The sequence below is a fragment of the Opisthocomus hoazin genome, chromosome 3 (genome assembly GCF_030867145.1).
Source record: "Opisthocomus hoazin isolate bOpiHoa1 chromosome 3, bOpiHoa1.hap1, whole genome shotgun sequence".
Taxonomy (NCBI): domain Eukaryota; kingdom Metazoa; phylum Chordata; class Aves; order Opisthocomiformes; family Opisthocomidae; genus Opisthocomus; species Opisthocomus hoazin.
In genome coordinates this window covers 29,976,424-29,992,852 of record NC_134416.1, presented here as the reverse complement: position 1 = coordinate 29,992,852, position 16,429 = coordinate 29,976,424, and the positions used below count along the sequence as shown (strand labels likewise).

The 16,429-nt window shown below is 43.8% G+C and overlaps 1 protein-coding gene across 1 annotated transcript; it reads left to right on the top strand.

Moving 5' to 3' along the window:
- The first annotated feature begins 1,306 nt into the window (after positions 1 to 1,306).
- Positions 1,307 to 16,097, top strand: OTUD6B (OTU deubiquitinase 6B). Its single transcript, XM_075415880.1, has 7 exons — positions 1,307 to 1,487; positions 3,966 to 4,120; positions 6,043 to 6,138; positions 7,574 to 7,886; positions 12,582 to 12,643; positions 13,297 to 13,403; positions 13,940 to 16,097. The coding sequence occupies exons 1-7, from the start codon at positions 1,397 to 1,399 to the stop codon at positions 14,022 to 14,024; spliced, it is 909 nt and encodes a 302-aa protein (XP_075271995.1). The 5' UTR covers positions 1,307 to 1,396; the 3' UTR covers positions 14,025 to 16,097.
- Positions 16,098 to 16,429: the final 332 nt, after the last annotated feature.

Here is a 16,429-nt window from a genome sequence, read left to right as displayed (position 1 = left end):
AGAGCTGCAATAAAGAATGCCTGCCTTTTAACACTACACTGGTGTTACGAGGTTTTATTCCCAGATTGGATTTTCAGTGACGACTTGGCAAAAGGCTTCAACAACACAATGTCTGATTTCACAAAACCACAGAATATAGCAGGTTGACAGGCTTATACCAACATTACCCTTATGTGCTGAGAAAGCCAGAGGCAGAGAAAGGGAAGAAATAAGAGAAAAGATATCACCACTCTTGGATCCAGCAGCGGTCTCTGAGCTGGTGGTCGGGGTCCTCCGGAGGTGGGGACACACCTGGTGGTCTGGGTCTTCTGGTGGTGGGCACACACAGCAAGGGAGCCTTGGTGATCTCACAGTCCCCCCCCAAAGGCAAGTGCTCAGCTTCCTTGCCTACGTGACATGGGTGGGTTTCGAAAGCCAACACCCTGCCTCCGCAGGGTTTCGCTCGCTCTTCCACGCTCCCTTGTCAAGATGAGGGAGTACCCAAAGCACAATGCCCCATTTCGGAGTTTGCTTAATTCGAGCATCTCTATCGGTTTCTCAAGACGGGTGTTTGAGACAATCGCCCACTCTGGCCTGGGACTGTTTGTGACAACTGCCCACCCCAGCCTGGGGCTGTACGCAAGGTCTTTGGTCTGTTTGAATAATTTAAAACCCAATTAAAATGGTAAAGTGGATCAGTCATGTTCTGCCCAGATGAAGCGAGCGTTCCAGGCGATGACGCTGGTGATGGGGCTGAGCAGCGAGGCCCCTCGCGCCACACTGGCGCTCGACAGCAGCCCGCAGCTCCCGCTTGGAGGTGGGCACCGCACCCCGGCCGGGAAGCTTGGATTTCACTGCGACAAAAACGCAACACGCCACGAGACAGCATTTCACAGCGGTGAGGAGACACAAACCGCCAACATCTCCACGTGGAAAACCGGGAGTCTTTCTCGGCATTTTTTCGCTTGAAGTAACTTCAGGGAAAAAACTTGCACGCACGCAGAGCACCCTTTATTTTAGACGAAGGTGAACAGGTTAAAGAATATTATATTTTTTCCCCCCTCAGCGTGACAAATCACGTGCCAACCCCAGCCAACTCTCTTCCCGCCTGCAGCCCTCCCCTTGGACAGGATTCTCACTGTTTTTCCCCAGCGAGGACACATCCGCGGGAAGCCCCGGACCGGGCGGGCGCCAGGAGCCCGCGGCTCTTTTCGCCAGGGGACAGAAATGCGAAGCGCGGGGCTCCCTCCCGGTAAAACCGATGCCAGCCCCGTCCCGGGGGGAGGCGCGGGAGGCCGGGCCGCTCCGCCCCCTCGCGGCCCCGGCGGTGGGCGGGGCGGCGCGGCCGGAACCGCGGCCGGCTCCCGCCTGGCTCCGGGGGCGTGAGGGGCGAGAGCGGCCCGGCCTCCGGGACCCCATGGAGGGCTCCGGGGACGAGGAGGCCGGGGCCGACGGGCTGCTGGAGCGGGCGGTGAAGCGGCAGCGCAAGGAGAAGCGGGAGCTGCAGGGTGAGGGGCGCCGCGGGCTCGGCGGGCCGGGGAGGGAGAGCGGCTCCCGCAGGCCTCTTGGCCTTGCCCTGGGGAGCGCTGCGCGGGAGCGAAGCCGGGAGCCGCGGGGGGAGCTCGGAGGGGCGGTCGGCGCAGCCCTTGCGCTGCCTTCGCGACGGGAGGAGGAGGAGGAGGAGGAGGAGGAGGAAGGGCGTCGGAGGTGGAAGCGCTGCCGCATGGTGGCGGGGTGCCGGGCCCACGCGTGGCGGCGAGGTGCGGGCCCCTTGGCGCCGGCGGCCCGCCGAGCCCGCCTGGCTGTGCCCTGAGGAGCCGACCTTACGTTAACGTTTTGCTGCTGTGCTTTGAAGTCAGAGGAGCTGGGCCGTTTCCATTTTAGATTGAAAAGCCTGCGTGAGGGTCCTTGCTGCCCAGGCGGCTGCGTTGGTTGTTCGAAGCGCAGCTGGTCTGGAGTGAGCTGTCACCTTCTGTCCAGCCACCTTCAGGTATCGCTAGGAGAAGGCCTGTGCGGTCTGACAGTGCTGCGTATGAGCTGTTCGTGAGCCACGCTTTACCTACACTACTGCAGTAGATAAATATAATTAAGTAGTTCTGTTAGCTGGATTCTGGTGAGTCGAGTTTTATAGCTGATTATAACCTTTCTGGTAAGGCTTTCTGGTTGCTGGTATGTTGTTATGGCCTTTTCCTTGTTTGGCTTTTTTAGTATGTAACAAAATAGGCCCATCTAGAGCCTTTTGTCAGTTAGAGGGTTAAATAAGAGGAGAGACACTACTGGGCTGCGTACTGTCATTAAATCTATAGGAACTTGCTGTTTTGAGATACCTTTTCCTCCCCCAGATTTGGCTGAAATGGAAAAGAGGTGTAGGAATCAAGCATTGTGGTTAGGTGGCTGGAGCATGTGGCACATTCATTGGGAGAGGCTGTTTTTCTGCCTGGAGGAGGTGATAATGGGATATCTATCTAACTGCAGTCCTCCACTACCTAAAGGTGGGAGCACTATACAGATGGCAGAGCCGCAGTCTTCCCAGCTAGGAGAGGCAGGTGACCTATAGGCACACACTTTCCTACTTGAAAAATACATTCCTGAGAAGTGCAATGACTAACGCTTTGACAGATAGCAAAACAGTCTGTTGATAAGAATTAACATAAGGTGCATCTTAGCCTCTAAAAATCCAGCATCTCCTCCGGTTGATTATTCTTGTCCCCCTCCTCCTCCCCTCCCCCCCCCCCCCCCCGCATATACTCTGCTTGTGTATTTGTGTGTGTCTCTAAGTCCTGGGTTTCCTTCTCCCCTATTATATTAATTTTTATGAACAAAATTGCTTTTCTGTCTGTCACACTCAGCTGATTCATCTGTGAGGCTGAATGCTTAACATAAATCTTTCAGTGTGAGCATTCTTGCTCCTTCCTCTTGAAAAGTTTCATTATCACTGCCATCATCTTCAGCTCAGTGGTGTCAGTCAAGGGTGAAGGAGACAGGAAAATGTACAGATGATGAATAGCGAGCAGGGTGCTAAGTAATTGTTGCTGTAACTCTAAAACAGTGATGAGAGCTAGCAAGGGTGTTCATGTAACAGCACAGGCTGTGGAAGCGGTGTTTGTTCGGCCTGGAAGAGAAGACTATGGGGGATCTGGTTGTAGTTTCCACTGCCGAATGGGTGGAGCCAGACTCTTCAAAGTAAAGCATAGAGAGTGGACTAGAGACTGCCTGAAAGTAGTAACAAGAAAAATCCTTATGGGAGGAAAAAGAGAAAATATTTTCATAACAAGAATGGTTAAACATTGGGAAAAAACTGCCCAGAGAGGTTGCAGAATGACCATCCCTGGAGACTTTGCATGGTCATCTGAAGAAATTCCAGATCAGTCTGAATTAATGTAACCTGATGTAGCTTTGAATTCAGCCCTGCTTTGAGCAGGAGGTTGAACTAGATGACCTCCAGACATCCTTTCTGACCAATGTATTCTATGATTTGAGAAATGGAGCCTTCACTTACAGTGTAAAAATACTTATGGAATTTAAGCAAGTTGAAGGCTTTTCTTCTTCTTGAATACCCATTTTGCTTTTAGAAACTTTATTTTAAAGACAGGTAAACAGTGTCTTTACTTTTAATCTGCTGCTTGCATGATTAGGAATTTACACGTCTTTCCTGTGACAGGATTTGAGATCCGAATGCCCAAATAATCTTTTTGAAGGCAGCAGGCTGAGGTCTGCTGCATTGATAAAGTTTGTAACTATTTATAATAGTAACCTGGCACAAGTTTTTCTCTTCTTCAGATACAACGTTTGCATCTTGTAAGAAAAATATAGCTGCTTTAAAATGTGATGATCGTGACGGGCAGTCTCATAGGTGAACTGTTAAAACACACTGATATGTTGATGTTTGCAAATTTTTTTCTGTGTGACTTGAAGTTCTCTTTCTGCAATGACTGTGGAGTATCTATATTTAGAGGTAATGTTTTATTACACTACTCCTCTTGCAGCAAAAATTCAAGGCATGAAAAATGCTGTTCCCAAGAATGATAAAAAGAGACGAAAACAGCTGGCTGATGAAGTTGCCAAACTAGAGGCAGAACTTGAACAGAAGCACAAGGAGGAATTAAAGCAGCTCAAGGAAGCTTCACCTGAGCAGAGTAAGGTAGGTGCCTTAACTTCAGTGGAAGTTGTACAGATACAATTTGAGTTAAGGCTTCTTTAACTTTCAGAAATTATAATGAAGTAACACTTAAATTATTTCTCCATTTTCTCGCAGTATTAGTAACTCTTTTCATCTTTGGAAGAATTCAGCTGTTATGGTGGGTGGGCATTGCTAGAAGGGACATTTAACAGTGGGGTTTGTTGTTGTTGAGCAGTATTTGATTTTGCTTTTAGGGGTCCGTTAGTAGCTCAGTCATCTTAAAGAATTTTTTTTAAAGTTTCTGGTATATTGTCACTCTTAATTATCTTATATAGACTATTCCAGAGTTGGTGGCCTTCAGTAGGCGTTTGGCTGATGCAGGGTGTTTTGTCTTGTAATTCTGTCAACAATGTAGTTGACCTTTTTGTGAGACGACGCTTCCTGTGCTGGTGAGAATTGTCGTCTTAAAAGTTTTTCTGACATGTTGGCAACATAGCTACATATGTAAAAACTTCCAGTTTGATGGCAAACCACTTGATTTTTAACAGGTTTAGCATTATTCAGATTTATCAGCAGGAAGTATGACCACATGAGTAAATTAGATACTACTAAATATTTAGGTGAATTTTTTTGTCACACATGTTTTAGCACTTAAGTAGAGTGTTGGAAACTCCTGTCATAGTGAATTTGCAATCCATAGATTTAATTGTGTGTATCCAGTACTGAAAAAAATTCTGTTTGTATCATGTGCCTGAGTTTTAAGGACCATTTGTGCAAACAGGCCTGTTCATATACTTTCTCCTACCTAAATGGAAGTAGAACTTATGGCTAAATTGGTGCAATAGAGTTAATCTGTGAATGATGCTAATGCTCCATGCTCCTGTATCTCCTTAAATGTTTCCGTAGCAGTGCATGTATCTTGGCTGTTTAAATCTTGTAAAGAAACAAAAACCTGTCTGCCTGATGCTTTCTGGACTAGGTGTTTTCTGATTAGTGACCTAACAAAGTGTTAAGCAGAATGCACTTGTATTTGAAAATGAGGGTGAAGACATTTCTGAACAACTTTTAGGGAAATAACAGATGCTTCTCAATCAAGTCTGAGAATCCTTGTGAAAAAAAAGTTTTCAATTGTGAGAGTTCAGAACCTAGAACAATCTTCTGTAGTAGTTTTTAATCAGATGCTTAAGCAGATGGTTAATGCATAAACAATAAACATAATGCTTCTGTTTACCTGTATCTTAGGTTAGTTTCAAGAGTGTGTTTTATTTTGTTGAGTGAGCTGTCAAAACTTTGATGGAGGACGTTTCAAGCTAAAATTCTTGCCCTGGACATAGCTTTGCCTGAGAGGATTTTGTTTTGAGATGTGTGGTTTCTTTCAGTTCCTCAGCTTTTTTCTTTGGATTGAAACATGTCCATGCTTCCAAGGGTGACATCTAGTTCATACCGCCATGGGGTTAGCTTTGTCATTTTGCTTGAGCACTGTCAACTCCCTGTCTTTTCCAACAGCTGGTTATGCTTTGGTATGGAAGGTGAGCCTTCTCCTGCTTGAATTGTCACAGAACTTGGTAATGGCTGTTAGGGTGCTTTAGTTAGCTGCTATGGTGAGGGCAGCTTTCCCGTTCGGCCTGCAAGCCGTGTTCACGCTTCAGTGTGGAAGCTTGTAAGAGAATGTATAGATTGAATTTGAGATGCGCAGTTCATAACTGTCTCTTTGTTGAGACTACAGAAAGAGTAATAAAATGCATGACAGTGGTTTGGGATGTCAAATGCTTTACTTTTGGCTTTGACAGGTTCTGTGCTAGACACAGGTCTTTGTGGTTAAACTTCATAAATATATCCTGGAATTACCTAGGAGCAGGACTTAAAACTATTTCAGGAGGTGCACATCTCTGTTATCATTTGTACTAATAAGAACGCTTAACTTTTTTTTTTTTTCTTTTTAGACAGATTCTGTAGCTGATGGGGTTGCAAATCTAGAGCTGGAAGGAGCAGAGCAACAGATTCAGCATCCTCGAATATCAAAAGCACAGAAGAGGCGGGTATGACAACTTTTAAAAACTTTACAGATATTTGATTTAAGTTATATTCACTTAAACTTAACTGCAGTAACCAAAGTTAAACAATTTTGCAGGGGACATTACTTGGCTAGTTCAGTGTTGATGCTCTAGCTGCTGGGTGCCTTGAAAATCTGTGAAGCTGCTACCTAGAGATATGTAAGCATATTATAAATAGTTGTACTTTTTTATCCTCAGCTGTGAGCTGGGAATCGGAATAGGTCAGGAGATGGGAGGCAGGAAAAACAAATGGTGTGAAGCAAATGATTTTAAAAGAATTTCACCAAAAACATTAATAAAGAAGTAATTGAGTTAAAATAATGTGAAATACTACATGGAAAACATGCAAGTAGTAGAGCTTTACACATTTAACGAAATAACGTTATACTGATATTCTTGTAAATTTCTGAGTTGTTAAGAAACACTACTGGGCGTCCAAGCCGTGAGGGTTAGATCTTCTTAGGTTTCAGATGTTAAATTGCGGTGAATTAACATTCTCATTGTCCCTGCATGAATGTTGGTTCAGGGCCAGAGGAGCACTGCTTTATTGCAGAGTCCATCCCCTGTTAACACGATCATTACTGCAGAGCTGCCTCGTAACAAACGTGATAAGAGGGTGTTCTTAATTCATCGCGGCATGTCTAGGCGAACTAGAAACTCTGTAGTCTAGTTTTCCTGTACTTTGGTCACCTAAATTGTTCTGGTCTTGTTTTGTGATCAATTTTAAGTGTGAAAGTAAGAATATAATTCTCTGAACGGCTTCCTTTTTTATTTGCTTGTTTACTTTGACTCTTATTCCCTTGTTAAGCGTGAATTTACAGAGCATTCTGTAGAAGTCATTTTTATGTTATGTATTATGACATCCCTTCTAGTATAGTCTGTATGCATGCTTGTCCGTCCTGTAGGTTAGGAGCAGTCTATTATGATGTATGGTGCCTAGCCTGAGGGAGTTTCAGTTTCATGATGTGAGCTCCATTATGCAATCATATGCGTAAGTGGTGGATCTCACACTTAATATGAAAGAGCAATATTTTCTGTTGTTTAATTAGAATTCCCATACTTGAGTTGTTTGCCAGTGTGGTGAAATAGGTGATCCTGAAGAAATAACTACTGCTAATAGCCTTTTTATGCATGTTGTAAAGTGTTATTTTGCATGTTGATATAATTAAGATTTCTCTTCGCACGTAATTTCGGGTGTGGTGTCAGAGGCAGTAAGGATATATTGGTCACTCACCATTTGCTAAAGTTTGTGTTTAGGTGGTCTCTTAAGATTTGGTAGCGCTGATTCAAGAGAAAATTTCACAGATATGAATGTACTGAGAAAATGTGAAGACTTAGAAGCAAACACTAAGACAAGAACTGTACAGGCATCTTCTAAATTTTAACATTTGGTGTAATTTTTATGTATTTTTAATCGAAGGAAAAAAAAGCTGCATTGGAGAAGGAGAGAGAAGAAAGGATAGCTGAAGCTGAGATAGAAAATTTAACGGGTGCTAGACATCTTGAAAGTCAGAAACTTGCCTCCTTATTGGCAGCAAGACATTTAGAGATTAAACAGATCCCTTCAGATGGCCACTGCATGTACAGAGCTATTGAAGATCAGCTCAAGGATTGCCAGAATTCCTGGACTGTTGCAACTCTGAGGAACCAAACAGCAAAGTATATGCAAGGTCACTTTGATGACTTCCTGCCATTTCTTACAAACCCTAGTACCGGAGACATTTATAGCAGAGGTAAGACTTGTGGCATGAGAGATTTTTTAAAAACTGTTGTAACTATTTCTGGTAATTCTTGATCTCAGTTACAGCTGAATTGAGACTAACCCTTTACAGTGTTTGTTCCTGAATTTTGTTACTTTGTTGTTGGTTCGGCTATGTTCTGTGTAATGCAGAATTATGATCCACAGTGGAACTTGGTACACCTGAATGTGATTTTTTTAAAATTTTTTTAAAAGTAATCTAGCAGATGTTATTCCCCATTAAAAAAAAAAATCAGAACTTGCTGCTTACTAGATGGTGATCATGTGCTGGGATGTGATTTAAGTTGCATTATAAACAGCTTGTCTGCCAGGTTAGGGATGAAGTTTTTTTTGGCAGCTTTTACACTGGTGTTTCCAATTTACATAGAAAAGCTGTTCAAAAGAAGTGTGAAATTTAAGCAAATGTATTTTATAATAGTTTTCATGATGCTTTTTGTTGTTCTGCCCATTATTTTCACTGTTTACGCTAGGTCTTTTGGAGCCCTTTCTTAAAAACAGACTAAACTGAAAAGTAGAAAGGCATTTAGTGTGGAGCAATGGTGTAGGCTGAGTAAAAGCAATGGTGTAGGCTGAGTAAAAGCAGTTAAATGGAATTTATGTACTTCTTATTTGAGCAATACATGGTTTATTCATTTCTTACTGCGTGTCTGGAACACCATGCAAATGACTTTATACATTTTTTTAACTTACTGATACATTCATTTAATAGTTATTTTATTTGGTGACTGAGGGCTGTTGTGAAGTAGGAGGCGTCTTTCCCATGTTGACAGAGATAATTGTCACAGGATAAATGTGCCCCAAGAGAAGACTGAACGAAGTTCTGCAGAGCAGCAGGGAGTTGTGGTTTTCTTAAGTCTGTTATATTGTCCATGGAATGTGGAAAGAGGGGCAGGCCACTTGGGAAGAGTACAGAAACGTGGTGAGAGCATGCAGGGATGCGACGAGGAAGGCCAAGGCTCACCTGGAATTGAAGCTGGCAAGGGATGTCAAAAACAACAAGAAGGGCTTCTTCAACTACATCAGCAGCAAAAGGAAGGCTAGGGACAACGTGGGGCCGCTGCTGAATGAGGCGGGTGTCCTGGTGACGGAGGATGCGGAGAAGGCAGAGCTACTGAATGCCTTCTTTGCTTCAGTCTTCAGTGCTAAGACTGGCCCTCGGGAATCCCAGGCCCTGGAGGTAAGAGAAGAAGCCTACAAAGAGGATGACTTTGCCTTGGTCGAGGAGGACTGTGTGAGGGATCGCTTAAGTGATCTGGACGTCCACAAATCCATGGGCCCCGATGGAATGCACCCACGAGTGCTGAGGGAGCTGGCGGATGTCATTGCTGAGCCACTCTCCGTCATCTTTGAGAGGTCCTGGAGGACAGGAGAGGTGCCCGAGGACTGGAGAAAGGCCAATGTCACTCCAATCTTCAAAAAGGGCAAGAAGGAGGACCCAGGGAACTACAGGCCGGTCAGCCTCACCTCCATCCCAGGAAAGGTGATGGAGCAGCTTATCCTGGAGGCCATCATGAAGCAAGTGGAAGAAAAGAAGGTTATCAGGAGTAGTCAGCATGGATTCACCAAGGGGAAATCATGCCTGACCAATCTGATAGCTTTCTACAATGACATGACTGGCTGGGTAGACGAAGGGAGAGCCGTGGATGTTGTCTACCTTGACTTCAGCAAGGCTTTCGACACAGTCTCCCATGATATCCTCCTAGGGAAGCTGAGGAAGTGTGGGCTGGATGAGTGGTCGGTGAAGTGGATAGAGAACTGGCTGAATGGCAGAACTCAGAGGGTTGTCATCAGCGGCGCCGAGTCTAGTTGGAAGCTGGTAACTAGTGGTGTTCCCCGGGGGTCAGTACTGGGCCCAGTCTTGTTTAACTTTTTCGTCTATGACCTGGATGAAGAGTTAGAATGTACCCTCAGCAAGTTTGCTGATGACACCAAACTGGGAGGAGTGGTAGATACACCAGAAGGCTGTGCTGCCATTCAGCGTGACCTGGATAGGCTGGAAAGCTGGGCAGAGAGGAACCTGATGAGGTTCAACAAAGCCAAATGCAGGGTCCTGCACCTGGGGAGGAACAACCTCATGCACCAGTACAGGCTGGGGGTGGACCTGCTGGAGAGCAGCTCTGCGGAGAGGGACCTGGGTGTCCTGGTGGACGACAGGTTAACCATGAGCCAGCAGTGTGCCCTGGCTGCCAAGAAAGCCAATGGGATCCTGGGGTGCATCAAGAAGAGTGTGGCCAGCAGGACGAGGGAGGTTCTCCTTCCCCTCTACACTGCCCTGGTGAGGCCTCATCTAGAGTACTGTGTCCAGTTCTGGGCTCCCCGGTTCAAGAAAGATGAAGAGCTACTGGAGAGAGTCCAGCGGAGGGCTACAAGGATGGTGAGGGGACTGGAGCATCTCTCCTATGAGGAGAGGCTGAGGGAGCTGGGCTTGTTCAGCCTGAAGAAGAGAAGGCTGCGAGGGGACCTTATAAATGCCTACAAATATCTGAAGGGTGGGTGTCAGGAGGATGGGGCCAAGCTCTTTCCAGTGGTGCCCAGTGACAGGACAAGGGGCAATGGGCACAAACTGAGGCACAGGAAGTTCCGTCTGAACATGAGGAAGAACTTCTTCCCTCTGAGGGTGACGGAGCCCTGGAACAGGCTGCCCAGGGAGGTTGTGGAGTCTCCTTCTCTGGAGATATTCAAGACCTGCCTGGACAAGGTCCTGTGCAGCCTGCTGTAGGTGACCCTGCTTCGGCAGGAGGGTTGGACTAGATGACCCACAGAGGTCCCTTCCAACCCCTACTATTTATTCTCTGATTCTGTGGTTCTGTGATAAGGGGAATGTATGATAAACAATTCTGACCAGTCATCGGAAAATCTGTTCTTTCTTTATCAGAATCTGTTCATAAGGTTCAGAAGCCTGAAGGGTTGTAATTTATAAATTTGAAAGCTTGGTTTCTGTATAACATGATCTGCAAAAGGTTTATTTAGCTATTAACAAAGTGTTTTGGTTTTGCCTGGGTAAATGCCAGGTGCCTACCAAAACTGCTCTGTCACTCCTCTTCCTCAGCTGGGCAGGGGAGGAAATGTGGTCAAAGGCTCGAGGGTCAAGATAAGGACAAGGAGAGATCACTCACCAATTACTGTCACAGACAAAACAGACTGAACTTGGGGAGAAAAGGAAGTTTCATTTATCACCAATGAAATCGGAGTAGGATAGTGAGAAATAAAACCAGATCTTAAAACACCTTCCCCCCACTCCTCTCTGCTTCGCGGGCTCAACTTCGTTCACGTTTCTCTACCTCCTCCCTCCCTGCCAAGCGGCGCTGGGGGATGGAGAATGGGGGTTACGGTCAGTTCATCACATGCTGTCTCTGCTGCTCCTTGCTCCTCAGGGGGAGGAGTTCTCAACCTCTTCCCCTGCTCCAGCCTGACGTCCCTCTCACGGGAGACAGTTCTCCACAAACTTCTCCAATGTGAGTCCTTCCCATGGGATGCAGCTCTTCATGAACTGCCCCAGTGTGGGTCCCTTCCACAGGGTGCAGTCCCTCAGGAACAGGCAGCTCCAGCGTGGGTCCCCACGGGGTCACAAGCCCTGCTAGCAGACCTGCTCAAGCATGGGCTCCTCTCTCTGTGGGTCCGCAGGTCCTGGCAGGAGCCTGCTCCAGCATGGGCTCCCCACGGGGTCACAGCTTCCTTCAGGCATCCACCTGCTCCGGCGTGGGGTCCCTTCCACAGACTACAGGTGGAGATCTGCTCCACCATGGACCTCCATGGACTGCAGGGGGACAGCCTGCCTCACCATGGTCTTCATCACAAGCTGCAAGGGAAGACTCTCTGCTCTGGCATCTCGAGCACCTCCTCCCCCCTCCTCCTTCACTGACCTTGGTGTCTGCAGAGTTGCTTCTCTCACATCGTCTCACTCCTCTCTCTTGACTGCTGTTTCACAACAGTTTTTTTCTTCCCCTTCTTAACTATGTTATCACAGAGGTGCTACCATCATTGCTGATGGGCTTGGCCTTGGCCAGCGGCGGGTCCGTCTTAGAGCCAGCTGGCATTGGCTCTATCAGACATGGGGGAAGCTTCTCGCAACTTCTCCCAGAAGCCACCCATATAGCCCCCCATATACCAAAACCTTGCCACGCAAACCCATAACACAAAGGAACTACTGGGAGTAAATACTTCAGAGGTTAAAAACAAGGCAGCTAATTTGGAAATTTAAAAAAAGAACCCAACAGTTGAACTACATACAGTTATGAGATTTTAAAAACATAACTGACACCTAGCTAAAATAAGAACGAAGCATACTGCTTGCTATCACGTTCTTCTCTAGAGTCTCAAAACAACATCCTCTGAAACTTAACTGGAAGAAAACTGTATGCGGTTTCATGTTTGTTGTTGACAGTTGCCTGAATAAAAAGTTTAAAATATAAACCTGTACTTCTTTTTATTCCCATACTTGTTTTTATTCCTGTCTTCAGTTTTTATTTTCCTTTTCAAAACATTTTTAAGGGTTTTTTTTGGCCTCTGGTGTTTTTCTTTGCTTCTCTTCAGTGAACATACGTGTTTTCCTGTATAGTGTGTTTGAACTTTGCAGGTGCTAGGTCTTCATTGTACGATCACTATTTGTCCTCAGTTGCTTGTTCTCAAATAAGCCAAGTACTAAAGGTTATCTTTTCTTTCCATGCAGAGGAATTTGAAAAATACTGTGATGATATAGCAAATACAGCTGCATGGGGTGGTCAGCTGGAAGTAAGTATTGTACTGATAATTTGTGAAATTCTGAAGTGGGTGAATATACCTTCAAAAAAGGGCTTTTTAGGAAGGAATACCTGAGAGCATAAGGGAACATAGTAATAAATAGTTTATTGAGAACTTTCTCCTATGGTTATAAATTGTTTTCCTAAGTTAGTAGCTTTTCTAATGGTGCGCTGCTGTTATGATATATTTGACGACATGCAAGTTAATGAATTCAGTAGTTCTAAATATCATTAGAAAGATTGACAGTACGAGTAGGGCAAGAGTTTCTAAGGAGAAAGCATTTTATTTTGCAGGCTTAGATGGTAGCAAAGATGACTAGAACAGAGTGATGTTAGATTTTTGTGATGTAAACCAGAACTTTGAGAAAATGTGTATTTGTTTTACTTTATGTCTCATTGTTTTATGAAAGAGTAGTCACCAAATTACTGAAGCTAGCCCAGTGTTACCTATGTTGTGTCATCAGAAGAATGATTAATTTAAGGCAGACTGTTTTCAATTAAAGTCCAAATATTTAAAATAATTTTTCTTATTTTAATAAAGTTTATTTTCTAACAATATTTTGAAATTATATGAATGTCACATCTTCCTCTCTCCTCCCGACATTGGATTTAACCCTATTATTGAATTGTTTTTATGCCTTAAAGCTAAGGGCTTTGTCGCACATTTTGCGAACACCTATTGAAGTAGTGCAAATGGATTCCCCTCCTATTATTGTTGGCGAAGAATATTCGGGCAAACCAATAATACTCGTGTAAGTATGTAATTTTATCCCTTCTTAAAATTAGTGCGCTTATTTCAGTAGCAGAGGGCTCAGCTTTGATTCTCACTCGCTCTATTATTTTCTGTTACGTATCTGACATTGAAGCGCTGCTTGAATAATGATCTCGCAGGTCAGAAATTAATGTTTGTGATTGACACGCTTAGTTTAAAGATATTGCAGTTAGAGTTCTTAAAATGCTGGCGATCAGTCTGAAGTGTGATTCAGTCACTGCTTTGTAGAATGCTACAAGGTCATTTTATGTGTTAGGCAATTAGAAAATAATAGTGAAATTGATAGAGGATGCAGCAGGAAGCTATTTCCCTCTTCGAAGTTTATGTCAATCTGTACCTGGAAGTCACCAGAGTTAAAAACTGTCTTTGTTAATACTCTCGTATTTAATGACCTATTTAATAGATTTCCTGTGCTAAAGCTTGAATTTATTTAAGCTGTTATCCAGTGCTGTTAGTGTTTGGCATGACGTATACTTTTAGTAAACTGAACACAGTTCTGTAACTTTTTTTTTTCAGGTATATGAGACATGCCTATGGATTAGGAGAACATTACAATTCTGTAAAACTGCTAACAGACACTGCTACAGAAAATGGCAGCTAGCATACAACAGTCGTAAATCCACATGGATAACAGTTGCATCTTGATGTGCTGGGCTCCAGACAGACTGGAAAATAAAACTACATAGAATGGATTAAAAATGGAAAGGACTTACAAGGTTTTACTGTAAATCAGAAACAGCTCTTGATTTAAAACAAAACCAAACCAAAACCACACAACAGTATTTTGAACTTGTTGGTATTTATCATGTGTAGAAGATCTCTAAAATGGCTGCTGTGTAGATCAGAAATTTTTTTTTTTTAATAGAGCTTCATTCCCATGCTGCAGTGAAAATACTGAGTAGTAAATGTTTCGGTTAGTGTGCATTTTTGCTGAAGAATTAAAGTTACCTGAAGGTCCCTGTGACGTTATTTCTGGCAGATTTTTATGATCATGGAAGAACTAAGGCATTTAAAATAGTTGATTTTGACTGATGGGATATCCCCTACAGTGTTTGTTTAGTTCTGTCAGGGTCTGACTTTAATGCTGTAGTAGGGATCCCCTTCTTCATCTGGGCAGAGAAGAGCTGGAGGCAAATCCAGTAGGAGCATATCTTGCTTGGCTGAAGGAATTGCACAGTCTTGTTATTTTAAAGAGTTTCATCTAAGATTTTTACCAAAGTTTGACGACTTCACCATTTTTTTGAAGTTGACAGTAGGAGCCGAGCACTTGATGCTGTTCGTGGTACTGAGTCTGTAGGAAGAGCGTTGTTCCTTATGATGTACAGTCGCAACATTGATGCGAGGTAACTGTGCTGTTCATAGCCTTTCTTCTGTGCATTTCAACGATGCAGAAACGTTACAAACAGAAAGCTCCTCAATATCCTCATTTCGGGTAGTGAAACTTACCTGAGTTCATCATTTATGGATCTGCTGATCTAATAAGCACTTTGTGATCCAACGCGTGATGTTTTATAATGCTGAACACAGCTGGCTGCATACAGGTGTGAAAATAACCCCCTTGGGTTTTGTCAGTAACTTTAAAGGTGATCTGCAGAAGAATTAGGTTTGTCTTCATTGCTCCTTATGATGCACAGAGACTCGAAAGGTGGGGTCTTTTTAATATGACTGGACTTTTTACATTAGAAACATATTTTTTGTCTTCAAGTCACTGTAGATGTGACTCCAAATTGGCAGCATACTGAAACCAAAGTTTTAACGCAATTGTTTTTTAACAATAGAAGTGATTTTTTAAAAAATTATTTCTAAAAGCATTAGTCAATAACTTGGTAATTGTCTGTGTTTTAGTGCTGGTGAGATGGAGAAAAGTGGTTGTGTCAAATTTGAACACCTTTGCCCTGAGCTGAGGATTATGAGCTGGCGGTGTGCATCTTGTAGGCCTTCAGTGAAGCTGCCCACCAGATTGACATTCCTGGGACTGACAAATTGGAAAGAAAAATCTGCTCTTAAGAAGGAGGAGATAAGTGTTCACTTTATGGATGAGATTATGTCTGATTTAAAGCACTTTGAGAGAGAGGGAGGGGAAGAAAATCAGACAATTATAGCAGGGGATTTTGGACAAGCGGAACTGGAATTATGACTTCTTCAGACTGGTGCCTGCCAGAAAAACAAAGTATTGACCCGATCAGGAGTTTTTACATCCTCACTTATCTGATGCAGTATAGCAAATATAGCTGTATTTATAGCAGCTGGTTTACTGTAGAATTTGGTTTAATATCTTGATTGTGTAAAACAACGGTTTTGATTTTGAACAAAAAATTGGATACAGCAGTATGGAAAGAGTGTGTATATTCGTAATACCACTATGAATTTCACTAAAAATAATAATCAGAACTACTCTGTGTTGCTTAGAGTTGCTGAGATGTGAAATGCATATGCTGCGTTTTACAGATACCCTCTGAAAAAAAGTTCTGTGGTTTATTGGGCTTTCGTTCTTGTTTGGTCAATGGACGGAGAAAAGATGCCAGAATCCTGGAACGCCTCTACCGACAGCTTGTCCTGTGGGAGATGTTTACCAGTTGTATAAAGCAGGATGCTGTGATGTAGTGAGTGAAAGATCGTTGCTTACGCTGTGTGGGAACTGACAAAAAGTAATAAACCGGTTTGTTTGTGGCAAGTTTTGTTGTGGTCGCTTTTAATTTTGTTCACATCTTAATTCCTGGTATTACTAAGTTTACTCATTTGACTTTTATGGCTTTAGGATCCTGCTGTAGTATGAATTCTCCAACGTCTGACTGTTCCTGTTCAAGCAGATGAGGCTCTACTCTGTGAAAGGAAGGTTGTTTCCAAATGACTTTTGTCCTCAGCATTTTGGCAGTTAAATTGAACTCTTCGGAAAAGCTGCAAAGTACCCTTGAACTCCACGTGCACAGAAACCATCAGTGAAACAAGGAGTTGGGGTGTTTTCTTCTGAAATTTAGCGGTTACCTTCTTTGTCAGGTGACCTTT

Bases quoted from the DNA above. Each gene is read 5' to 3' on its own strand.
- OTUD6B (XM_075415880.1), top strand. From the start codon at position 1,397: ATGGAGGGCTCCGGGGACGAGGAGGCCGGGGCCGACGGGCTGCTGGAG. The intron at 1,488-3,965 runs GTGAGGGGCGCC...CTCCTCTTGCAG, and splicing joins GGAGAAGCGGGAGCTGCAGG to CAAAAATTCAAGGCATGAAA. The intron at 13,404-13,939 runs GTAAGTATGTAA...TTTTTTTTTCAG, and splicing joins GGCAAACCAATAATACTCGT to GTATATGAGACATGCCTATG.